This window comes from Euprymna scolopes, chromosome 21 (genome assembly GCF_053919585.1).
Source record: "Euprymna scolopes isolate OS-2025 chromosome 21, ASM5391958v1, whole genome shotgun sequence".
Classification (NCBI taxonomy): domain Eukaryota; kingdom Metazoa; phylum Mollusca; class Cephalopoda; order Sepiida; family Sepiolidae; genus Euprymna; species Euprymna scolopes.
In genome coordinates, this window is record NC_136502.1 from 124,506,013 (window position 1) to 124,533,963 (window position 27,951).

At 35.2% G+C, this 27,951-nt stretch overlaps 1 protein-coding gene across 1 annotated transcript in view; it reads right to left on the reverse strand.

Moving 5' to 3' along the window:
- The window catches only part of LOC145242705 (huntingtin-like), a 228,071-nt gene that overhangs the window by 145,630 nt on the left and 54,490 nt on the right, over window positions 1–27,951 (reverse strand). Inside the window, exon 3 of the mRNA XM_080105836.1 lies at window positions 3,074–3,157. Coding sequence (XP_079961962.1) covers window positions 3,074–3,157 — 84 coding nt within the window. The remainder of the gene's footprint in view (window positions 1–3,073; window positions 3,158–27,951) is intronic.

Consider the following 27,951-nt stretch of genomic DNA (forward strand, 5'->3'; position numbering starts at 1 on the left):
AATCAATAAGGTTAGTAATTAAACATATTCAAAATTAAAAGAAAAATAAAGCTACTTTTCAAATGGCAAAAAAAAAAAAAAAATGGATATATGTGCATTTAATTTGAGAAATTGGGAATGACTTTTCTCATAAATATGAAATGCTAGCAGATGTATCCAGCATTGCCTGGTATTAAACGTAACATGAAATTCCTTTAAAAAAAATTTTTTAAATAAAAAAAAAAAAAAAAAAAAAATGAAGTAAAGAAAACAAAAAGAAAATGAGACATGTGCATGCAAGTATTATGTTTTTTTAAACAGTTCACTTCTTGTAAGTAAAAAAAATACTAAAACTGAGATCCAAACCAAAACCTCAAGACAGTGAGTCACGTACAATAACCATTAAACCAGCTTCACATTATCTTTAGAAAGTGTTCTCAAACCTACTTATTCTTAACATAAGGAAGCTGTCATGGGAACGATTCACACATGCGCATTTATGAAAAAGTTGACAAACAGATAAAAATCCGACAACTTCCAAGTACCAATTTTTCAATTTTGACTCCTTAGCAGACCTTTTTCTGGATGAAAACCAATTAAAAAGTTTTCCACATGTCTGAATATCCTATATACCAAATTTCAAGTCTGCAGATCAGAAATTTGTTGAGTATATAGGTCAAGAGTTGTACTTACAAACATTCTCACTTTTATAGTTAATCTATATATATAAAAGCGAAAATGTGTGTATGTATGTGTGTTTGTGTGTCTGCTAAAACCTTTCGACAGACAGCGAAAATTCACAAACTCGGTATCATATTGAAGCTCCATCCTTCGCTCGAAAAATATCGAAAAATTGGCCAAAAACGTTCATTTTTTCATCCCGGAATCGACAATTTTCGACAGGGGAGGGGGGGGGTCAACAAAAACGGTCCTCTCGTGACGACGACCGGTTCTACGCATGCGTCAGATGACGTCATGACCTGATTTAGTTTAAATAGTTGAAGAACTGACTAAATTTCATGTATGTCGCATTAGCTCAGTTGGTTAGCGTGTTGGTTCATTATCTAAACGTTTTGGGTTCGAATCGTGGTGTAAGATGTTTTTATTTTGGGGGGGGGATTTTTTTAAATTTAAATATTGAACCAGTGTTATTTAAGCCATTTTTCATGTAACGTTCGTTTTTCTGGGTTTTTTTTTTTACTTCGCTTATCAACCCACAACCACACACCCAAAAACACCCGCGTATCCACCGATTTTTTAAATTTTAATATCGAAACAGGTTTATTTAAGTCATTTTTCACGTGTTCGTTTTTCTGGGTTTTTCTTTTGTTTTTTCGATTTCTACATTTAACATCGTTCGTTTGCCTTACATTAGTTTTTTTTGTATTTTTTTTCGATGTTTTGATTACCACCCACCCCCCGCTTAAGTTTTAACATTGTTTTCTTTTTTTACTTCGCTTATAACAATGCTTTCATCGTCGTCGTAACACTCGACGACTTCCGTGCGCGCACCTGTCAATTTGATTCTTACTTAAATAAATTGAAACATCTTTCAGTAACTCATTCTGGCTGGCCGATTTTATTTTCAAACTTCGCCTCAGGGCTTCGGGTTCGATCCTACCAACTTTTACCCCCCTCCCTCCGGTTTCTTTTTTATTTAACACCACACACACCACCAAACACCCAGACAACGCCTGGTACCCCCGCTAGTAATATAGATAGCTGAGGATCCACTATTTGATAAACCTGTTTATTTTCATGCCTCAAGCATAGCATTTAATCAAAACATTGTGCGGTCGATTCAACGGGCAGAACATACTTTAATAAAACTTGAGGAAAAAAATGATTGAAGCCAAGATTCACTAAGAACTTATGATTCCATGAACAAAGCTTCTTTCTTAGAACTGTACGCCTGTAGAACTCTGTTCTGTTTTCCTGCTTTCCCACTGACTACAATATGGTCGTCTTCAAGTCCAATATAAACAAGTTCTTGATGAGCCGTTCCTCTTAAGTAATCCAATTTACCAAATTTCCACTACTAACAATTACTATGACATGTTCCCCCATTGACCACCGTACTCATTAACCCTTATCCTCGAGTGGCCTCCAGGCCTTGATAATAGTGACTCCATTGTAAAAAAAAAAAAATTTTTTTTTGTAAATTTATCATTCCTGATACATTTTTTTTTCTCTACGTTTAATTATATAATTTGATGGTCTTCAAGAATCATAGAATCGTCTCCATATTGATTTTTTTAGTAATTAGATTTCTCATTTTATCAGCATCGAAAAATGTCTAATGCGAACGATGTCACTACATTCCATCATGAAGTGAGTAATAATGTATGGTATTTCACATGCTCGACACGATGGATGACCCTCTTGTTTCTGGATAAATGAACGTGTTAGCTGTGTGTGGCCTGTACGTAAACGAGATATTATTACCCATTCTGATTAATGGTTTACATCAAAATTACAAGTGGAAAAAAAAAAAAAAAAATATATGAAGATTCACGTACAGAGGAAAGATAATATCGTTGGATGGTAAAATTTAATGCTGCTCAGACTAAACTTCTTTCCTTTAACAATTACAAGAAAACTTCTCAATCAATAATAATGCGCTACTTGAGAGTTCTTTGTTGAAACTCGTCAACTTAACAATCACAGGTAACATAAATGTGGGGCTCCTCTACAATGACAGAAAATTATTCACACCTAGTAGTCTCAAAGTTTTCGAACCAGGTGCCATATTGCTGACATGTTAAAGCTATGTGCATCAAAATATTTTAAAAAAAATGACCTGTACGTGTTTTATACAGTTTTGTCATTTTTAGTGAAACTGTTTTTTTTTTTTTTGAACAAGATCAAAAACCACTATTTTCACACATTTCCAACTTTAAAGATTTTTTCTGAATATTTTTGCATTTTCCATAAGAGCTCTGCAGGCGAGATTAAAGACTTTGGTGGGCCAGATTTGGTCTACAGGCCATAGTTTAAAGTCCACTGATTTACATTATTTGAGTAAAAGTGATTGTAAAGGGAGATAACTTGTGCTTGGAATTTGTTAAAAAAAAAAGAAAAAAAAAAAACTTACCTCATGTTCGGAGCACAGATGCAATCAGCAACAACATTACAGTTGAGCATTTTATCTTTTTTATTTGGGGGAGGATCTTTTTTCCTATAAAAAAAGCAAAAAACATTAAAACAAGATTTACAAAGAGAACAAATTAAACAACCATAATTATAAACAATACAAATTATTAACAATTCATTGTGAAAGGTTTTCATTAACAACTTTTACGTTTCATACATTCAAACCTTCTCTATTTTTTATAGTCAACAACAAGTTTAAATGTCTGTAATAAATATGAAATGAGTTTTCTTTCTCTTCATCACCAACTATATCATCTTTTCTCATGCAGAAAGATGACAAGGGAGACGTTTGCTGAGTTTCTTAAAGGTTTTATTGAAAAGAATAGAGTTTGGAGAGAGAGAGAGACAAAACAATTATTTCCTTCTTAACTTAATTTTCTAACATAAGAAATGAGTGATGCACGGACATCGTAACATTCGTTGAGATTATCAGTTTTTTTTTATCATTGGGCCAAATTTCGTTCGTATGGCTTCCCGAAATAGACAGACTCAAAAAACATAACCCTATTCACCATTTGTGATCATTTGATTTTGTTTTGTCTACTGCGTCTACTTTGTTGTCTCTGCCTTGTCCTTATGCCATTCGTTTCTGGGTGCAACTCTGAAGATTAACGTCATCTTGACATGTCTAATGTAACCTCTGCCAAAATTCACACTAGCTAACCCAATCATTACCGACATAAGGTCCCAAACACGTAGCAAAATGATTTCTTTTGTTTTATAAGATACCAACACTTTTATAATTATTTAATAATATCTTTTATAAATGATTCATTATACACGGTTAATTGAACATTCGTTGCTATTTTGCCCATGACTGGGAAATAAATTATAGGTTACATATCTTTTCCAATCAAATGTACCATACTGAAATTATTAAGAGATGCGAGTAACCAATGGCAAAAAAAAAAAAAAATCTTTAAGAGAAAGAATCCTAACGTACATGTGGTTGGGAAGGAGACAGGAAGTCATTCTTTAGAGATAAAAGTTTTCTATATCCCCTACGTGCATCAGTAACAGTTTTAAGTATGGTAAAATTAACATTTCTAGAGAGAAGGGAAAGAGAAGCAAGACCAGACGAAACTAGATGGAGCAGGAAAGAAAAGAGAGAAAAAAAAAAAAGATAAGGAAAGAAAGAAAGGATGAAAAATAAAATCAAGGCAGAAATCAGCATTTTCTTAATTAAAAACAATTTAAGTGTGAATCGACTTAATGATTTCTTTTTTAGTTGACGATTGATTATTCATATTATTTAGATTATTTTGTCTACTGTTCTTATCTCAAGTGATTTTTCACAAAGTTTCAATTGATGTACCTCCAATCTTTTTCAGGTCAATCTTGTCAAACTCTGGAATCTTCACAGAATTTCCAACAGAACCCTTTATTTAATCCACAGGGGTAGTATGCTCTCATTCCATCAGCCATGATCGGGTCAAAGTTTTAAGTAATTTGCAACTGTATTCTTAGTGCCACTCACATCGAGGATTGAACCTTCAACCTCCAGAAGAGTGTCAATTTTATCAAGCACTTTATCTGTTACGCTTGTGAACAGTTCTACTATGAGTATTGGGAGCCTTAAAGTTATTGTTTTTATATGTCCAATTTTATCGCTAACCATTGCTACTTATTACTATATATACAGTGTGTCCAAAAAGTCACTGAAGAGTTTTGAACTTAATTAGATTCATTTTTGATGATATCTTTCTGTAATTTTAACACAACCTAAGACATTGGGAAATATTTGTTTTTAAAAATGCAAAATTCAAACAATCTTTATTTTTAGAAAATAATGTCTTAAATGTCGCCCATTTTCAGCTTCTCATATTTGTGCTCTTTCCAAAACATTATTCTGTGACAGATTGTAGAATCTCTTGATTGTGATTTAATTCCCTTATTTCGTTCCTGATGTTTTCCTTCAATTCTTGCAGGGTTTGGGGTTTTGACGTTTCAAGGTCTGCCAGTTCGCAGAATGAAATAAGGGAATTAAATCACAATCCAGAGATTCTGCAATCTATCATGAATAATGTTTTGAAAAAATCACAAATATGCAAAGCTGAAAATGAGCAACATTTAAAAGACATTATTTTTCATAAATAAAACTTGTTTGAATTTTGCATTTTTTTTTTTTTTAATTTCCCAATGTCTTAGTCAAATTGTTAAAATTATAAAAAGATATCAAAAATAAAAAGTTCAAAACCATTCAGTGACTTTTTGGACACCATATATATATATATATATATATACACACACACACACTTATTTTTGTACTCACAGACACTAGTGTTTCAAGCTTTCACAATCATCAGTGCAGGAAATAATGATTGCTACTGGTTTTGAACCCAGCTACAAAATCACCTTTAACCCCATTTGCTTGGACATTACCTCCAAACCAACATCAACTCCTACAAGAATTAAGGGAAATTTAACAACTATAAATGCCAAATACAGATATAACATTAAGACATTCACTAGTGTTCTAATGACTGGTCATTGTGAACATCACACAAAGCCACCTTTTTTTTTTTTTATTTCTCAGACAGTGCTCAACTTTAAGACTTCTTAAAAGGGGCTAATAATTATAACTAATTATTTTTATACCAAGAGACACCAGTGTTTCATGCTGTCGCAGTGCAGGAAGAGACGATTACTGGTCGGGAGATTTAACCCAAGCTAATTGTGACTTTATTATTTATAATTAATAGTGTCCATTCTGTATTGCTTAGTAGGTGACTATTGCGATGTTTCTTTGAGTTTTACTTTTCATTGTTTTTCTGTGTATAATTTTTATAAAGTTAGTGTCTCTTTAAACCGGAATTCCACTCTTTTTTAATAAAAAATAAATTCAGGAAATCTACAAAAAAAAAGTACATCTTCTTCAAAATGCGTGTGCATGTGTGTGTGTGTGTCACAAAAACTTCCGACAGACGCATTGGTATCGTTTTAAACTTCGATCTTTTGGACAACAAATATCAAAAAATTGACCAAAAACATTAATTCTTTCACCCTTAACTCACCAGTTTTTTTACAAGGAGTGGTAGCTTTTTCCGTTGACATTTTTGCCAGTAATCGTCTCCTTTCGATTGACTACGCTTAATTTCGACATTCACAACTTCCGGTGTTGCCATAGATGCATCGGCAAAGGCATCATGTTTTTTTTTTTGTTTTTTTTTTAACTTTTTTCCTCCTTCGCGTTACGGGTTCAAACCTGCTTGCCTATTACCGCTTTTTTTTTTTTTACATCTCTCTCCACCCAAACTGCCTACTGTTGTTTTGATCCCCCCCCACAATTCTACCACTTTTTTTTTGTGGTTCCTTACTACACCACCTTAACACCACCAGGTACCCCCGCTAGTCCTTCATAAAGTAATGAATTAATGATAAAATACCTCATTTTTTATGCTAGATTTCCTACTTTAGACCTAAATAGTTTCTGTTTTAATATATCAATACTTGATTCTGAATAGCCATTTCCTTTTTAGTGTTGGTCCATGTTAAGAAAACATTGGAATTCGATTTAGTTTCGATTCCTGCCCTGAATATTTTTAGTAGAGAAGCCACTTTTATCTGCAACAAATTTCATTAACAGAAGGAAGGCATTTTTTTTTCTATCAAAAGCAAATCTTGCTTTACAGAATTTTACTATGATTACAGTGTTTCATTTTATAATAGAAAAGTTTCAAATGAATACAGTAATAATAGAAAATAAGTTTCAAAATTTGGATTTTCATTCCGGTAGAATTTTTGATGGAAAGAAAAAGTTTATCACTGAAAATTTAAATTTCGATATTGAAATAAACATCTTTATTTCTAAGCATAACTTAAATTGTAAACATGCGCAGTGATGCATGTTTAATTGGTTCCATATTTACTATGTATGTGAATAACACGCTTACTGCAAGGGAGAAATATTTAACCGAAAGAGACCCCCACCCCGCAAAAAATAGGGAAATACATCTGTCCTGAAGTTTTGATCACAGAGAATTTGAAAAACATTTTTTTTGGGGGGGGGGGTAGTGTCTCTTTAAACAGTGATTCATGCTGAGATTAAAGTACATGAAAACAAATATCTATTCGGATACAAGACACCCTAGGTAACAGGTTAGTTTTATGTCTCTAAATAAGACTAGTCATTATTTTCATGTGCATGGCTAAGTGGTCCACTAGGTGTGTCAGAAATTTCGTGAAAAATATTGAATAATTCCACCCTGTCTTTCCAAGCTTATAACTCCTCAAAAAATGTAATTCAAGCCCTAATTTTTTTTTCAATTAAGAGCAAGGACCAAAGGTTCATTTAAAAAAAAAGAAAAAACAAAAGAAAAAACAAACAACGTGGTTTTTAAAAAAAAAGGTTTTAAACTTCAGACTTTACAGGTAAATTTCTAAAAAAAAAACACTACTTTTTTTTTTGTTTTAAATTTAAATATATTATTGATCTTTTCTCTTCAATTTGTGATATATAAAATTTTGGTAAATTAATTATTTACTTTTTAATAGACACTTGAAAATGGGGGGGGCGTGAATTTAAAAAAAATGTTTGTCTAAAATATTATATTCAGTTTATTGGAAAGAGCATAAAATTTCACATTGACCCTGAAAATATCGTAAAAATTGAATCAATAGAAAAATTGATAGATTTTTAAAGTTTAAAAATTGAAAAATACTGAGCTCGTAAAATTCAATTAATTTCATTACTGTTTTTTTTTTTAAATAAAAAAATATTTCTATCATTTTTAAAACAACTTTAATAGTTTATTTTGGAAGTATAATCCATAAAGAAAATAAACTTTTAAAAGAGAAATTACGAGTTTTTTATATTTTATTCGCAGTTTCGTGCTAGGGGTGTCAAAAATTCCTACAAAAATTCTGATACACCTAGTGGTCCACAACAAAGGACCACAATAATATATCATTCAAACACAGCCTTGTTTGACTATATGGTTAAGTGGCAGTTTTAGTCATTTAGAACTGCTTTAAAGCTTCATCGCTCACTCATTTTTCGACCAAATTTCAAGCAATTATTACAGTTTATAGATCACCTTCTCAGCTATATTGTGAAACAAAAATTTCAATTTTCGTTCAGTAAAACAAAAGTTATGAATTTACTGGTGTTCAAAATCTTTTAAAAAAAAAAACGTAAGGAGGTAAGTCACGTTTTTTATGACTCGTTTCCATAGCAACCACATCGCTTCAGTGACTACTGTTGCTACCAATTCACCACTCTCAGGAAAGGAGAAATAACAAGTGAAACAGAATGAGAGCATGAAAGGGAGATAAGGGGGGGGGGGGTATTGAAAGCAGACGAGTGCCGCACATTGTTATTACATATGTGTACGTTATGTTTATGGGGGCAAAAAAATAAGCCTGAAATTAAACAAAGAACAAGTGAATTTACTCAAAGCCTGAAAAAATCATGGATTACAATAGAAAAATGCGAGCATGAAAAGTGATATGGTTAAGATTAAACCTGGAAAAGTTGTTAAAACTGGAAAAGAAAAGGATTAGATATTCTAGTAAAAAAATATAAATTTATAACTTAAAATATTGCAGCATTAAGAATTGATTATATTATGTTATAAACTGAATTTTAAAAAGAATTACTTATATTACTTTTCATCCTCGCATTTTTCTATTGTAATATAATATATAATATATATATATATATATATATTAGTTGCCCAGAGGTAGAGGCTTAGAAAATGGAGTTAAAGATGGCTTTATGGCTAGGTTTGAATTTCCCGACCAGCAGGAATTGTTATCCTACATTGATGATTGCGCAAGCATAAGAGAATAATTATTTAATTATAATTATCAATAATTATTATTTAATTATAATTATCAATAATTATTATTTAATTATAATTATCAATAATTATTATTTAATTATAATTATCAATAATTAGCATTATAATTATCAATAATTAAGAATACTTAAGAATAGGATGTATAAACTAAGAGGCAATCAACTAGTATTTATGCAATGTCCACGACGTCCTATCGTTTAAACATTACGGATTGTCTAATGTCTGTGCCCAAATTGAGCATTTAGTAGTTCTTAATTCCATTCATTCTCGTCGCAATTGTTTGGTGGTCTGGAGGTAGAGCCTTAGCAAATGGAATCAAAGATGGCTTTGTAGGCAAGTTCGAATCTCTCGACTGGCAGAAATTGTCATCCTACACTGATGATTGCATAAGTATGAAACACTAAACACTAATGTTTGTAGGTATAAAAAAATTATTTTTAATTGTATATGTATGTGTGGATTCTCCCGACGATTTCAACATAAGTTGCATGAATTGTTTATAGTGCTTTGTGTAGAACCATCCACACATTTTGGAACAACTGCTAATCTCAGTCGGTGCAAATGGTTACCACAAACAGAGCAGACAATCGACCTCAAGTTTTATATCAACTTTCCTTCTCACAGATGCATATCTTCATGAAAACCGAGGGTACATCTTTCCCAGTGGTTTTAAATGCACCTTCAAATACAAAGTTCAAAATTTCTACATCCCAATGAAGCACACACAGCACCTAGCATTCCCAAATGGTAACCCATCTGGTACTGACCAGGCTCGTGACTGCTTAACTTTGGTGATCTAATGAGAACCAGTGTATCAATGTGATTATGCCAAATTACTGAAAGTGTTAAACATTTGTTGATCAATCCCGGGCAATGCCGGGTCTTCCTGTTAGTGTATAATAAATCATTTAAATTTTATGATATTTTGAATTTTTCATGAAAATAAACATTAATAAGCATTGTTAAGTATTCATCTTTTTCTTGTGAGAGGTGTACCGTGGAAATTTAAACCACTCAATAGCGTGTCACGATGTAAGAATGTTTGAGAAACACTGCAATAACATAGGAAGTATGGCATAGTTTGCTTGAAGCGTTTTAAGAGAATAAAAGGTATTTTTAGAAGGCTAGTTTAAAACTCAGAAAAAAAAAAAAAAGCTTGTGTTTGGACAACATTACAACATTAACAAAATGTTCAACAAAATAATTCATGCCTGTTCACATCTACCTCAATGTTTTTCTCACTGTCATTGTATTGCGTCTAGAATGGGTCGATGTTCACACATGAAAATTGGTCATCCCTACGAAACCCACAACTGAGAATTAAATACAGTATATAAGTATAAATATGAGTGTTCGAACTATCAAAAGACTTTTTTTTTCTGATTTTTTATTTTATTTTATGGCATATCAACCATTTTTAGGTTATTTAATGCTGAAAAAGTACTTGCATACGATTAATGGAACATGTGTTGTTATAATGGGATCGTTTATAGTGATTTCAGACATTCATGAAATAATTAGAATCGATCCAATTGTATTTTAACTATGAGGCAACTATCCTCACAGCCACCGACACCTAGTTCTACGTTTCAACAATTACGTTAAATGCAATATTCAAAAATGCTTTTCTCATTTAAAGCAGAATCTCATTTGACCAATCAGAGCTTCTGATATCTCTCCATTAACTTGCAACACAATCATAACTTTTAATATAACTTTTAATATAACTTTTAATATAACTTTTTTTTATAATATTTGTTCTTTAGTTATCTTTGCAGATTCTCATTTCAAAATGCGGTTTCATTCGTGGTGTTCCTATTTACTTGCCTCCCCACGAGGGCAGAGTTAGACACACGGTCAGTTTTTTAATGTAGGATAGGAACAAAAATTTAAATTGTCTCAGTCATGAAGGATTTCTATTCCACTGACCGAGGACAGAAAAGGTGAAGTGTAGCATCAGAACAGATACTACACTGTGATCTTTATCCTGTTTGTGTTGTTTATCAGTAGGTCTACGACAAAATATTCTTATTGTTTTGACTCTTGAGCATATATCTGACACAGCTAATCAATTGAGAACCACGTCACTCCATCTAAAAAGTATATAAGATATTAAATGATATATCTTAAATGATACATATCACATGATACATATCACATGATATATATCAAATGATATATACTCGAGAGTCAAAATAATGGAAAGAATATTCTCTTGTTATTTTTCATAGTAGAAAGGCAAGGGTTGGTTGGTTGTATTTGTTTTCTAGCATATCACCATTTTGAGGTTATTTAATGCCAAATCCAGTAATTTTGGAAAACGTTTCTGTTTTCAGTTTCTTACATCCTTAAACATCAACTTATGGTGCTCAGCTTAATTGTTCTGCGGAAGAAACTGCTGCTTCTGACCCCGACTTTGCAGAACATGACTGAGTTTTGTAATGGGAAATGAAAATAAAATAACATCAATGTTTGGTGCATTTTTGATCAGGAAGCCAATGTATTCAGCCTGATCTGCTTCCACCAGATGCCCTAACAAGTATAATCATTCCAGAACAACGTTGACCTGAAAGCAATGGTAACTTCGAGTTAACTCCATGATTTTCACAGCCTCCAAATGAGGCCTTACCACTGGATGTCTTGAGGTTATACCCAGGACAAAGAGGGCAGGGACTCTTTGGACCATTCGATATCCATAGGAAGGAATTGTCTGTTAGGGTCAAAGGAGTTAAGTTTGACAAACATATGAATCGAGAAAGCAGGAGAAAATATGCAAGTCACATGACGTCATCAACGCGGTTTGGAGTAATTGGTCAGATTTTGTGATCGCTAGTAAAGAGAATACGCATTTTAAATGTAATCGCATAAATTAGCCTGCTCTCTGTCTGTATCCATTTCCATTCTTTACCATTCATGAGTGATCACAAAAAAAAAAACAAGATGCTTTAAAATTATCTGAGTTGTTTGATTCATTTTTTTTTTTTTTGTTACAGTGGTCACCACTTATCAAGGCCCAGAAGCCACTCAGGGATAAGGGTTATTGCAAGTACAGTACATTAGTGTGGAGATTTGATGAAGTGTTTACTTAAGGGGGCAGTTCATTAGGAATTTGTTAACGTTGGACTTGAAGACATCCAGGTTGAAGTCAGGTGGGAAGCAGGCACACGGAACAGAGTTCCACAGGCGTGCAGTTCTAAGAAAGAAGCTTTGTTCATGGAATCTACGTTTTGATTTAGGCACAGATAAGGAATGGGGAAAATTTTTCACAGTGGATTCGGCTAGACGGGTGATTTGGTGATTTTCGTGAAAGATTGGCAAGGGGGGGGGGACAAAGATTGGAGTTCAGACGAGCACCTGCCATGGAAATAACGATAAAACAAGGATAGGCTCGCAACGTCTCTTCTGTGGGAGAGAGGTTGCAGGGTAGAGAAAAGGGCATCCCCCACTAAGCCACAAAGTCTATTTTGTACTCTGTCAAGGAAGGATAGGCTGTTTTTAGCAGCTCCTGCCCAGATATGGCAGCAGTATTCCATCCTTGGACGTACTTGGCTTTTATAAAGATAGAGAATTGCATCAGCAGTGAGATATCTTCTGGAGTGGTAGAAGGATCCCACCATCTTTCCAGCGACCTTGGCAACAGACTTAATGTACGTGTTCCATTTCAGATCAGGAGTAAAGGACAAACCCAGAAGCTTGTCAAAACATGGGGCTTCTCCTAGACGAGAGCCATCCATTTCAATTGATGCCAGATGGGGATCAGAGCATTGATGATGTAAAGATAGGAGTTTGGTTTTAGGTGCATTAAAGGTAACCAGTCACGTCTTCCCCAACCATGCGCTTGAGATCAGAGGAGAGAGAATCAGAGAGAACTTTGTCATTTACAGCCTTTGATGTGTTGCCGTAGATGGTCGTGTCATCAGCATAGATATCAGCAAATGATTTAAGTATGTGTTTAGGGAGATCATTGATGTAGATCAGGAAGAGGGTTGGGCCCAGGATTGACCCTTGAGGGACTCCAGCATTAATACTGCAGGCCTCTGATTTTTGTCCATCGACCATTACTCTTATGAGCCTATCAGACAGAAATGATTTAATGATTGAGAAAACATTTCCAGTTATACCGTAGCTGGAAATCTTGTGAAGTAGGCCCTTATGCCATACCTTGTCGAAGGCCTTTGATATGTCAAGAGCAATTGCCCTAGAAAGGAAGCCTTTGTCAAGAGATTCACTAATCCCGTTAGATCTTGCAGAACGGAAACCATATTGTGTGTCACTAAGGTTATTTCTGCTGAGGTGGTTGACTATTTCTCTATTTAATATGGATTCCAGCAACTTACTCATAACACACAGGAGACTTATTGGTCTGTACTGAGAGGGAGATGACTTATCACCTGAATTCTTAAATACAGGGCATACTGATGAGGTTTTCCAGGGAGTCGGAAAGCACTTCTCCTTAAGGCAACGCTTAAACAGTTTCGTAAGTATGGGAGCAAGTTCTGGTTGAAGCTTTTTTAACACTATAATTGGGATGCCATCAGGGCCAGTTGCTTTCCTGGAATCAAGGTTCTTGATTAGCTTGGCGACCTCATGCACAGATATTTGTATGTTACCTAGCATGTTCTGGGTTATAGGAGGAAATATGGGGAGTTGATGGCCTTCGTCGCATAGGGTAGAATTAGCTACAAAGTTCTTTGCAAATAGTTTGGCCTTGTCTCATACTGACGAGATGACCTCTGGTCCATTGATAATGGTTGGGATAGAACGCACACTTCTGTTCAGGATCCTATTTGTTATTTGCCAAAACTGGTGGGAACCAAGCCGCTGATCAGCTACCTTGGATAGGGTTCAAAAGTGTCGCCAACCTAAAAGTCCCAAACTGTCAGTTCTCTCCACCAACGAAATGTTGCATCCCTCTGCCTGTTTTACAAGTATTTTAATGGTATATGCTCCAATGAACTACAAGCCCTTACACCCCCTCAATGTAAATATCCCCGATAAATCCGACATGCAGCAAAATCCCACCCCTACACAGCAGAAATCCCTAGATGCCAGAAAGCCTTCTACTCTAATAGTTTCTTTCCCAGAACTGCTAGACTCTGGAATTCCCTTCCAGGTTCCTGCTTCCCTGTCTGTACTGACATGCAGAAGTTCAAGTGTAATGTAAACAGGCATATTGCTGCTCAACTCCCTTCATAGCATCCCTTTCAAATTATGTCCCAAATAGTAGCCTCCTAGATAAAGTGACACTGAGCCTTGTTTGGGGTGAAAAGACAAAAAAAAAAATTAGTTAAAAGAAATCATTTTTGCAGTAAAAAGTTGAAGCTGTCAATGTCTGTTTCTTATATATTTTTTAATCACACAAAATACACGTTAAAATATTCATCAGTTTTGGAATGGAGCTATGTTTGAAAAATTTAAAAAAAGAACTCCATTTTAATTGTTCTAAATAACTGTAATTTGCAATTAACTAACCAAGTGACCCATCTCTTACTAAGTTCCTATCTATCATGCTCACCCTCTCTCATTGTATGTTTCTTGACCCTCCTCCCACCCTTATATGGTATTTATGATTCTTGCCATCTATTAATTGATGGTCGTAAAAAAGCAAGGAATAAAAGATTGAAATAGTCCATTATAAACAAAAGGGAATATCACCTCAAGTAGTTATATTGTTAAACCATAGCTAGATGATGGAATGAGATATGGTAAGTAGGATTTTTTTTTTATCCTTAATTGGCTTTGCAAACACATTTATCTCTGATGAAAAAAATCTAACTACACTTAATGGTGATCCAACAAAACTTTTTCTAGTTATTATCCTGCCTTATAAGGTTTGTTTTTGTTTTATGGCATATCAACCTTTTCAGGTTATTTAATGCCGAATCCAGTGATTTTGAAAAAAAGATTTTATGCTTCAAGTTCGTTACATCTTCAAATATTTATCATTTTTGGTTTGGTTGTTTTATGGAGGAAAGTCGTTTTTTGTTTTTTGGCTTTGCAGAACGCAATTGAGTTTTGCAAAAGTAAAAAAAAAAAAAATAACATTCATGTTTGGTGTACTTTAGATCAGGATTGGTTGGTTGTTTTTGTTTTACAGCATATCAACCCTTTTTGGGTTATTTAATGCCGAATCCAAAGATTCTGAAGAAAAATTTTTAATAGAATATATTTGTTGTTTTCAAATTAGTTTCTATTTAACCCATAGTTGGGACCCTAACAGGTACTACCACTCCAGGTCAGAGTGGACCTGGGAGCAATAGTAATTAAAGGGTGGCTCCACACTCCCCAAAGCCCACAAGCTGGGGCCTCACCACTGGATATAGTACCAATTCGATATGTTTCTGAATTTTTGAGATATGGATTGATTATTTGGATTACTCAGACAAGTCGGCAAGAACACATGGCGTAACAGATAAAGTACTAAGTCTACTTAGGATATACCTGTATGCATGGTCTGTAATTCACAGTAAACTATTACAGCTCAGTAACAATTTGTCTTGTTTGGATTTGAGTATTTTATTAAAAATATGAAAAAAATGCAGTTGAACTTCCAATGGATACTAAGTTCAAGATACCGCAGATTTAGCACTTCCATAAACCAACTTACCGCTAGAAAATTTACAATTACAAAAAGGGAATTCAACTTTATAATGGTGTAAAAACAACAAAAAAATCTTAACTTCCAATGTTAAATAGAAAACGGGGATCATAAGCTGTTTACCATGTAGCTGTTTCAGAGATTTAAAAACGGGACAGCTGGTCAATTTATGACTCCAGTGGGAAATACTACTTCCTCAGTAAGAAATTTAGATACAATCCAGTTACTTTTTCATTAATATACTAATAATACAGGATGTACAAAAAGTTGCTAAAGAAAAAAAAATGCAAAATTCAAACAATCTGTATGAAAAATGTCTTTTAAATGTTGCCCATTTTCAGTTTCGCATATTTGTACTCTTTCCAAAACATTATTCATGACAGATTGCAGAATCTCTGGATTGCAATTTAAATTACTTATTTCGCTCCTGATGTTTTTCTTCAATTCTTGCAGGATTTGGGGTTTGTTAACATAGACTCTTTATTTAAGATGTCCCCCACAAGAAAAAGTCAGGGCTAGTCAAGTCTGGGGAATGTGGTGGCGATTTGACATTGCCATAGTGAGAGATAATATGCAAAGCTGAAAATGAGCAACATTTAAAAGACATTATTTTTCATAAATAAAGATTGTTTGAATTTTGCAATTTAAAAAACAAAATTCTCAATGTTTTAGTCAGATTATGTTAAAATTAAAGACATCATCAAAAATAAAGAATCTATTTAAGTTCCAAATCCTTCAGTGACTTTTTGAATACCCTATATACACGCACACACACATATATTAGTATTATTAGTATATAAGTATAATTATAATATTAACTGCTTACTTTTAATAACTATTTTTTGATATGCTAGTTATCATAAAATTATGTAGAAATGCAGATGCATAAAAAAACAAAAAAAGCTGAAATACCTTTGGTACCAAGCAGGTATATATGAGAGGGGGGGGGTCCAACAGTAAAGCCTCCTATTTTTTATATTCCACCCATATGGATCAGAGAGGATTACAGATTGCATTGCTATAATGATTGAACTTGTGCATTCATGATCTGACAGTTTCATCTCTCTGTTGCAGACATTGATGGCATGAGACTAAGAATGTAATCCCTGTCATGGATGTGTGTCAGAAGGAGAAATGAGTCATTGAATTTTCTGGGAAAAGTGCGAGAGTGGTAGGGACTATGTAGAAAATTAAATTGTGGAGCACAAAAGTTGCTTGTTTGGATGCTACCACTCCCATCTTCATATGTTTTCAACTTTTTGAGTTAATAAATAAAAAAAACAACACGAGGCTTTACTTTGGGAATGACCGTCGTATATACATATATAAAAAATCAAAAATAATAAGATGCAAGCTGACTGAGTGATTCAATGTCTGGAAACAACATGAACATGTGTTCAATAACAATATATGTTGAAAGCAACGCTACATCATGTCAGACTATTCACTTAAAATATCTTATTTAAAAAAAAAAAAAAAGAAAAAAGAATTATATTGATGTTTTTACAAATTTCAAATAGTTAACAATTTATACTTTTTGTTTCAACATGAATTACAAAAATCTGCTTATTGTCTTAGGCATGAAACCCTAATGGTTTGGGGAAGAGTGAGAGGTTAGTTGTCATACAATTTGTCAATACTTTTTGACTTACCCTACACTAGACTCTTCTGCCAAAATACCGTATTGACACTATAAGTTGATCCTACTAATAGAATTCCTAATTTGTTTTTAAATTATTTTATTTACAAAAATTAAGCGTTTACGGATGTGTATTCAATAACAATATATTGAAGTAATGCTGTATCATGTCGACCTATTCACCAACATAAGAGATTATCCGCAGTTAGAAATGTGTGCATGCAATTAGTTTAAAACAATTCAATTAAAAAAATAAAAATTGCAGGTATAAATCTTTTGTTTTACCTCTCCCCATTTAAAAAAAAAAAAAAAAGAATCATAAACTAGCACTCAAAAAAGATGAAGTTAAAAAAGCAATTACTAAACAAGTAAAAGTACGACAGCCAGCGGAGTCGACATTGTTTATGTCATTGTTCGTTTTTGAATAGGTGTGTGCGTGTGCATATGTTGGTTCTTTACAATCTTCACGTTGCAGATATATTTGTGCACCAGGGCTGCATCAGAATTTTGTTGCTTTTATTTGCAGGAAGTGGGCGGGTAAGCATTTATCCAGTAAAGAACATCTTCATTTAAGCGACTTCTTTTACTTACAGAAGGTTTCACATGAAAAACATTAAACATGCATGAAAAGATAGAAAGGAAAAACAATTAAACACAGAAATAAAAACAAAATGAGAGATATGACCGGTTTCATTTGGATCAACATCATAAATGAAGATTTGAAAATGTTGTGAAAAGCAGGAAAACATATGCGTAATTATTTGAAAAAGTATATTGCATACAATGTTTCATTTTACTTACGTCAAAGTTCTCAAAAATTGAGGGGACACCTTCCTAAGGGCTAACCCTCAATATCTATACGAGATATATAGATATTCAAGTATTCCATTAAAGTTCTCCTTTATTTCTCAAACGCCAAATTAGTAAAGAAGTTGAGAACATTAATTCCCTTTCCCCAATTGACCATCTTAAAATGTTACAATCTATCTTTCTTTAAGGTCTCTTAGTCTTGATTCTAAGACAAAGATTCATCTACTCTGGTGGAGTATCCAACTTTGTGCTGTTACTTGAGGTAACATTACTTGAATAAGATGCACCATTCCTTGTCAAAAGCCAGTGTGAATTAGCCATATACCGAGATCTTATTTGGGCCACAAATATGAAATGTGAATTTGAGTATTTGATCAGGGTTTATGTATCCTCATGCCAGGTATTCAGACAACTGTTGTCATCATTTTTTTTACTATGTTTAAAAAAATTGATGTTTACATTGAAAAAATGATCCATCCAGCACGACCGTAGCAGAGATTGAACTCACTACACGAGTTTGTAGTGTAATTCAAATCTTGTTGGTAGCTGAATACTTGATGCTTCGCCAGGGCTATTATTAGCTGTGATATATAATCATGTTTATGTTGAAGAAAAAGTGTTTCAAATAGTGGTCAAAAAAGGGGTGAGTAAGATTGCTAAAAATCTTAAACGTAGGTAAACGTGATGTCATTTATTCAAAGTTAATGGGATCCTAGAAAAAAGTCTTAGCAGAAACCAAGCAAATTACATAAACATGCTATAACATAAAAAATGCTACAAAAAAATGGTAATATAATTAAGCGATGTGCTTAAAATGAAATTAACTCTCTCTTTATCCTTTTTAACCTTTCATCCACTGGACGATCATTTGCTTGAATGAATCATTTTTAAGTAAAATGTGGTTTGAATAATTACGATTAAAAAGCTTGTTGGACGGCTTTTTAGGGGTTCAGCATGATATCACAACACACATGCATGACAACTGATCATCAGTTAAAAAAGGATCACAGAACTAATGGATCCATTAACCATGATCAGGTTTAAATTGTAATTTTTATTAGATCTTTAGCTTATACTGAGATTTGAACATTCAGAAAACCATTGCTTGAAATTGATTATTATTAAGCACTTTATCCATTGTACTATGCGAAAAGGAAAGGACAAGCTGAGCATGCGGGGTCCCCCTTCACGAGTGAAAAATTTACTTTCACCATGACTAATGTTTGTACAAAGTTTTTTAAAAATTCAAGGTGTGATTATTAAGAAAATTGCTAACAAATGAACAGATGAACGATTTAGGGGCAATTTTACCCCTGTAATGGTCCCGGGGCAGGGGTGGGGCAACCAGAGTTATCTTGGAAAATCGGTTCAGGCAAAAATTTACTTTCATTGTGACAAATTTTTTTTTAAAGTTCAAAGCATGGTTATTGAGAAAAGTGCAAACGCACGAACGAATGGGAGTGAATTACTAGGTCCGACCCCTCATTTGATAAACCCTAACCCCTCATTTGTTGGGGGATCAAAAAGGGAAAGAAAGACGACATGACAGATTTCCATTGCATGTGAATAAAAGAGAAAGGAAAAGATAGTCTGGTACAGTTGAACAAACGAGAACAATCAACCCTCGTTGATTAAACAAAGAATTCAGTTCCAAATTCTGTATAAATTAGTTTGACAAGACACATCTGTAGAAGGTCAGAGGTCGTCAAAATGTCATTAGGATGACATCCAAAATGAACAGCAATCAAAAGAATCTAATTTATTCTCATTTCAAAAATTTGAAACAAAACTAAATTCGTTAATTAACATAAAATGAAGTATTTTTTCAACTTGAAGACATTTGTTGTCAAAATCATTGGTATATATGAAACACTAGCTAAATTTCAGCTTATAAGAACTTTACATCTGACGAAGAGAAATAACAAAAATAAAATTTAAAAAAAAACAAAAAAAAAAACGCTTATTTTTAGAAAGTTGTTCCTTTTTTATCAACAAATTTGGTATTTAATAGCTCCTTTACGAGTCACGGTTTACCTTGAATATAAGTGAACATTCAATTTTCAATTGCTTTAATTCACATTCAGGTGAGTAAACTTGGATTATTTTTCTTTGGGTAACAGGTCTGTTATTGCAGACATCTACGTGTATTAAATGATCACATAACTTTAATTATCGGCCGTGCACGGTATTGGGTAGTGATCAGCTGTACTCTGCCTTACGCATGGCTTCTTTGTTTGTCTTCCTTTCTGACCATGAGATTCATAGAATTCTCCTTAAAAACCATATCTCCACTGTTTCCAAACGACTTTCAACTGCCGTTGGTGAAGTGCTTCCACTCCAACACCCTATTGATTTGGTTTAATGGTTACTTATTTAACATTACACTAGAAATGTGGAGAGAAAAAAAAAAAAAAAGTCTTTCTTTAGTAAGAAATGATGCTTTAGTAAGAAAAGGCCATTCATATCATAGCATAGCATTTTCTTACTTTCAAGAATTCAGGTGATGCTATTTCATGAACCAAAAACTCAAATTCAACTTCCCATGACTACCTAGTCTAAAATCTTTCAACCATTTTCTGAATTCAATAATTAAAACTATGATTCACAAAACTTCTGCCAGTACTAACCTGCAGAACATTACAATTGTCGACCAAGAGAAAAATTGATGGGCAGGTTTACACACTGTGATGATGTATAACAGTGAAACTTGGTCAGTAAGGGTTGAGGACATGCGTCGCATGGAGAGAAATATGAGAATGATATGATGGATGTGTAATTTGAGTTTTAAAGGCTTTGTTCTGATAAATGTAGAGGAAGATTAAATCAAGACAGTATGGGAGATGTGATAATATGGTCACATTGAGAGGATGGAGGAGTTCTTAAATTAGATGTAGAACAGTTGAAATAGCAGGTTCAGTTTACAAGGAAAGCCAAGGACAACATGGTAGGAAGTGATAAAAATTAACTTAATGGAAAGAGGGATAAATAAAAACCTGTTCAGAGATAGGTTAGTTTGGAAGTCAATTTCTTAAAGGTATCTGGCACATGCCAGCATTTAAAACAGAGATTAAACCAACTATAACAATAGTGACAACGATGTTTTCTTTTCTTTTTTTTTGGGGGGGGGGGGCTATAGTTTTCACACGGGAACTATTTTGATATAAAGTTTGTGTAAAAATACATTTTGCTCAATCCAATAGTTTCCAGATGAGAAAAGCTTGTGTTGATTTGTTTCATACAAAGTTTTGGTATGTCATAGATTTGCTTCAGAGATGCAGCAGTTACGAGGGGTGTGCAATAAGTAATGCTCCTGACCCACTTCCACTTGTCTGATCTAGCTGAAATGTGCAATGATTTATATCCCTACGGGTTATGTGGCAAATTACAGCTCTGAACTAATTGTGGTTTCGATTTTACAGGTGTTTGAACTTAGTCAGGTGTGAAATGGAGCCTGTTGAATGTTGAGCAGTGATCCGGTTTTTGTATTTGAATGGACTCACACCACAGAAGACTTTTGATGAAATGAAAGAAACTTAATGCCATGCCCCATCATATGACTTGTAAAATGCTAGCATCGTGAATTCAAATATGGCTGGAAGTCTGTGGAAACAGCTCCCAGACCTGGTCGCCCCCCCCTCTGCCATTGATGAGGCATCTGTTCGTCAAGTTGAGGCTGCCATTTTGGAAGATCGACGTCAAATAGCCCAAGATGTCAAGATTAGTACAGGGTCTGTAGAAACTATCATTCATGACCATTTGCATAAGGTGTCTGCCAGATGGATTACCAGGTTGCTCACACCATTCTAGAAGCGAGAACGCATCGAGTACTCGAGGATGAATTTGGAGATGCACCAAGAAGATGAGTCAAAGTTTTTCAAAAGACTGATTACACAGGATGAAACCTGGGTCCATCACTATGATAAGAGACCAAAGCCCAGTCAATACAGTGTAAGCACTTGGACTCACCACCTCCAAAGAAGGCAAGGGTGCAACCCTCCGCTGGCAAGGTCATGCTCACAGTCTTCTGGGACCAGGACGGTGTAATGATGACAGATTTCCTGGCAAAGGGTACCACAATTACAGGAGCCTATTATGCTTCACTTTTGAGGAAATTAAGGGAAGCTATAAAAATTAAGAGACAGGGCAAGATCAGCAAAGGTACCCTCCTCCTGCAGGACAACGCTCTGGTCCACAACTCGCATGTTGCCAGATCAGAAGCACGGGCGTGTGGTTATGAAATCCTCCCCCATCCTCCCTACTCTCCTGATCTTGCACCCTCTGACTTTCACCTCTTCCCAGCCATGAAGTTGTTTTTGAAAGGAAAGCGTTTCTCAGATGATGCAGCCTTGATTTCTGAAGTCACGTCGTGGTTGGAGGACCAACCTGGGGTGTTCTACAAAAACGGTCTCCAGAGCTCCATCAAACGATGGGAGAAATGCATAACTCTGGGTGGTTCCTATGTAGAGAAAAACTAATAACTGTGCCAAGTTTTCTTGCTCTACTGCTATGGGAAGTGGATCAGGGGCATTACTTATTGCATGGCCCTCGTAGGTTATAAAAAAATTTTTTTTTTTTTTTTTTCAGATCAAAGAAAGCAGAAAGCATTGCAAATGAATAAGGAAAGATGATAGAGAGGAGGACGAATAAAACAAAAAAAATGAGTCATCAGAAATCTTTCCTTTTTACTATTTATTACTTTTTATTTATAAAATTTTATAATCATTTTTTTCTTAAAAAATCGATCCAGACAAGACATGCAGTCACTTGATGTAAGGATCTAAGAAAAAAAAAAACACTTCAAGGTTAAAAACTAAAAATGGCGAGTGTTATATGAATAGATGTTGACCTAGAAAACAGCAATTCTTCCCCTTTTGTCAGAAATATCACTCATGGAATGTGAAGAGTAAAAGGCAAAATAAAAAAAAACATAAAAGTTACGAGGTTACCGAAAGTAAACCCAAGGTCTATTTTTTATTCTCTTGATAATATATTATCATATACCCCTCACCCCAACGCAACATTTTCTGAAGAAAAGGGTTGGGAAGTATAATCCTAAATGTCATGAAAACAAATCCACCACAAACTAAAGTCAGTAAACTGACACATAGAAGGCATAAAAGTATATTTTATAAGCATGTCACCACTTATCAAGGCTGGAAGGCCACTTGAGGATAAGGGTTAATGAATGTAAGGTGGTAGTTTAGTAATCGTTAATGGTGTAGATTGGGTAAAATTTTCCTGTATTGTGAAAGTGTTAAACATTGGCCGGGCAATGCCAAAAGGTGTGCTGGTCGACTTATGATCATTATAATATTTGTAAAAATAAAATGTCAGAAAAAATGTTATCATAGCAAAATAAATATTTACAAATAAAATTATTCATGTTAAGATGTTTTAATAGAAAAGAATGTTAGAACACAAACAATAATTTAAAAATAGGTTGACCTCTCGAGTCTGACAGTCTTACATATAGGTCACTTAAAGTGACGTGGACTTTAGGAGAGCTTGAAAGACACGTATCATTTTTAGTCAAGAGTCGGAGTCAGAGAGAGCAGACTGAGTCGGTAGCCAGAGGGAGAAAGAGACGGTCTTCAGATCATGATGTCTCCAAGTAGAGGGGATCAGAAATGGTGATAGTCTAAGACCAGCATTGCAGCTTCCCAATGGGGAAACATCAGTAATAAAGCTGCTGTAAATACCACCAAGGCTTAGAATTGTACAACTCTTCATTTTTGCAGCTTTTTCGAGAATCCGTAAAATCAAGACCAAAGCTGAACCAGATATATTTCTCTATTGGCCGATGTTAAAACCCCAAAGAACTGTTATTTGCTCTTTTCTGTTGTAATGTCCGTTGTTAAACTGTATCTGTTAATACATCAACACTGTTAGGAGTATTACATACGCATCAATTCAACAATAGAAAAACTAGATTAGACAAACACACATATATACACACGTCATAGATGACTGTAACACGTATATACAAATGTATATACACTCTATATTCACACATGCATTAAAAGAACATTTTATACCACTAGAGGAACACAAATTTAGACGTGTGCATATATATATATATATATATATATATATATGTACAAGACACACGTATACATAATATATATCCTCTGATAATAGAACGGAGTAATGCAAAGAGACTTTGGGAAAGATACTTTGTTTCAATCAGATATACATAATTATATCTGTGGCGAAGATATTACAAAACCGCCATGATGTAATTGGATGCATCAGCCAGCATCGAAAAGACCAAACAACAGTCAACTCAAAACTTATGCCAAGCGACTAATGGAGTCATGGAAAACAAAACTATGACAAATAGTTGAGACGCCACTCAACTATGAATTATTTGCAAGAGAAAAAAAAAAAAAAAACTGAGGAGAACATTCAAAGGAGAGGAATAATACCAATATAACCAAAAAGAAAAATAAAAGAGGAGAGAGTGGGGAATAAAGACAATGAAGATTGAACACTATATGGATTATAGTAATTGTCTTTATTTTTGAGATGAGGTGTTTTCATTTATTGAGATTGTCGGACTGACTTCCTCATCTTGGTTGTTATAGTCACAACGTTTCGGCCGTTTTACTCTCCGGCTTTCATCAGGTGTTTTGTAGCGTTCTAGTGACATATGGCCAAGTGGTCCTAGACGTTGTATCAAAGTTCACAGTTACCCAAAGGTGCTGAGTTCAATCCTGAACGAAGGCAGTGAAAAGTAACATTCAAAACAGAGAATCAGCAACTATGTCCCAGAGCCTAGCTGGAGTCCGAACACAGTACCCCCATAATAATAATAAAGGGTTGGGTTCGTGACTCCTAACAAACGGTTCCCCAAGTTCAACACCTGATGAAGGCCGGAGGGCAAAACGCTGAAACGTTGTGACTATAACAACTAAGATGAGGAAGTCAGTCCGACAATCTCAATAAACTATATGGATTATATCATTATCTCCTGATTCCTTGGAAACTTCAGAACTGGGTTTATTTTTTTTTTTTCCGATATTTTGTTTTCAGGTTACATAACCCAACACCCCCCCCCATTGGATGGTCAAGCAGATTTTGCAACGACATTCAAGCTTAGATATTTTTTTATTTTGGCTCAATTAATACCCCTGTGCATCAGCAGGTCAGGGAAAATTATCCCTCTAACAGGAATAATGACAATCCACATATTCCTATCAGGAACCCGCCATTCACAGTTAACCGCCTGTTATTCAGGCGAGAAATAAGACTCATAGTGTGTTTTAGTTGGATGAAGTCGGGTCATACGGCCGCAAAATTCCAGGCAAATTATAGAGCTTATTCAGTTTACCCCAGGTAAGTCAGAAGAATCAGGGTGTTAGAATAAGAAGTAAAAGCCCTTCATGTCGAGAGGATATCTTGAGACAAAGAAAGCCAGAGGGAACCCGTTTGCATCCTCAGAAATACAGGTGCATCTCTAGTGAGAAGAAAGTATATACCTAGAAAAAGTGAGAATAGTTGCAGGTAAATCCATCATAAAGGCATAGGGAATAAACTGATGAAAGTCTCATTGTGAAAAGTCCGTTTAGAATTGGATTGGAGCTTAGACAAAGTTATTGAAGGGACGATCGATAATCTAGCAATGACAGGTGTGGCTAGCGGGTAGCGATATCGCTAAAAGCTGAAGTGAGCACCAAAAAAAATTTTTTTTTTTTAAATTATTTACTCTATGTTCTCTTTAAAGAAGCAAGAATATTTTTGTAAAATGAATGTAATTATTCAGAAAAGATGCACAGAAAATGTATCTTTTAAATATGGAAATCACCTCTAATATGTAAATCACCTCTAATATGTAAATAAATAAAATAAACAAGAGACATATTATTTATGCACCTCCACCCTCTCATATTGTTTAATTATACATTTAGTCATGCATCAGTTGTGTTTATTTAAAGTTGAAAACTTGTTTTTAATGCAACATGAATTAACTGATAAGAAAAAAATATTTTTTTAATTCACCACAATTTTAAATGCCAGTAAATCACCTCTCTAGTAGTCAATCCTAAGGTTTCCAATCTCTTTCTGCAAATGTAATACTTTACTCTTTCTATTAAGTTTTCAAAAGTTGTTTAACAACTTTTTGTTCATTTTTACATTTAAAGTTAAAAATAAAAACTGACCTAAAAGTGTCATGGTTAACAAAAATATATTTTTGCCTATTAAAAAAAAAAAAAAAAAAAAAAAAAAAAAGCATCTTCTATCAGGTTTTTTGTTAATATTTGTATACAAATGTAACAGTTTAAAAGGTTTGCTAATATCTATTGTAGGCTGAAAGAAAGTGAAAGAAATACAGAAGCACAGAGAAAGAGACAGAGACATAGAGGGAGAGAAAGAGACAGAGACATAGAGGGAGAGAAAGAGACAGAGACACAGAGGGAGAGAAAGAGACAGAGACACAGAGGGAGAGAAAGAGACAGAGACACAGAGGGAGAGAAAGAGACAGAGACATAGAGGGAGAGAAAGAGACAGAGACACAGAGAGAGAGAGAGGAGGGAGGGAGGGAGGGAGAGAGAGAGGGAGGGAGAGAGGGAGGGAGAGAGAGAGGGAGGGAGAGAGAGAGGGAGGGAGAGAGAGGGAGGGAGAGAGAGGGAGGGAGAGAGACATAGAGGGAGGGAGGGAGAGAGACATAGAGGGAGGGAGGGAGAGAGACATAGAGGGAGGGAGGGAGAGAGACATAGAGGGAGGGAGGGAGGGAGACATAGAGGGAGGGAGGGAGAGAGACATAGAGGGAGGGAGGGAGAGAGACATAGAGGGAGGGAGGGAGAGAGACATAGAGGGAGGGAGGGAGAGAGACAGGGAGGGAGGGAGGGAGAGAGACATAGAGGGAGGGAGGGAGAGAGACATAGAGGGAGGGAGAGAGACATAGAGGGAGGGAGGGAGAGAGACATAGAGGGAGGGAGGGAGAGAGACATAGAGGGAGGGAGAGAGACATAGAGGGAGGGAGAGAGACATAGAGGGAAGGAGAGAGAAAGATAGAGAGAGAGGGAGGAAGAGAGAGAGAGGGAGGAAGAGAGAGAGAGGGAGGAAGAGAGAGAGAGAGGGAGGAAGATAGAGAGAGAGAGGGAGGAAGATAGAGAGAGAGAGGGAGGAAGATAGAGAGAGAGAGGGAGGAAGATAGAGAGAGAGAGGGAGGAAGATAGAGAGAGAGAGAGGGAGGAAGATAGAGAGAGAGAGAGGGAGGAAGATAGAGAGAGAGAGAGGGAGGAAGATAGAGAGAGAGAGAGGGAGGAAGATAGAGAGAGAGAGAGGGAGGAAGATAGAGAGAGAGAGAGGGAGGAAGATAGAGAGAGAGAGAGAGGGAGGAAGATAGAGAGAGAGAGAGAGAGGGAGGAAGATAGAGAGAGAGAGAGAGAGGGAGGAAGATAGAGAGAGAGAGAGAGAGGGAGGAAGATAGAGAGAGAGAGAGAGAGAGAGGGAGGAAGATAGAGAGAGAGAGAGGGAGGAAGATAGAGAGAGAGAGAGGGAGGAAGATAGAGAGAGAGAGAGGGAGGAAGATAGAGAGAGAGAGAGGGAGGAAGATAGAGAGAGAGAGAGGGAGGAAGATAGAGAGAGAGAGAGGGAGGAAGATAGAGAGAGAGAGAGGGAGGAAGATAGAGAGAGAGAGAGGGAGGAAGATAGAGAGAGAGAGAGGGAGGAAGATAGAGAGAGAGAGAGGGAGGAAGATAGAGAGAGAGAGAGGGAGGAAGATAGAGAGAGAGAGAGGGAGGAAGATAGAGAGAGAGAGAGGGAGGAAGATAGAGAGAGAGAGAGGGAGGAAGATAGAGAGAGAGAGAGGGAGGAAGATAGAGAGAGAGAGGGAGGAAGATAGAGAGAGAGAGAGGGAGGAAGATAGAGAGAGAGAGAGGGAGGAAGATAGAGAGAGAGAGAGGGAGGAAGATAGAGAGAGAGAGGGAGGAAGATAGAGAGAGAGAGAGGGAGGAAGATAGAGAGAG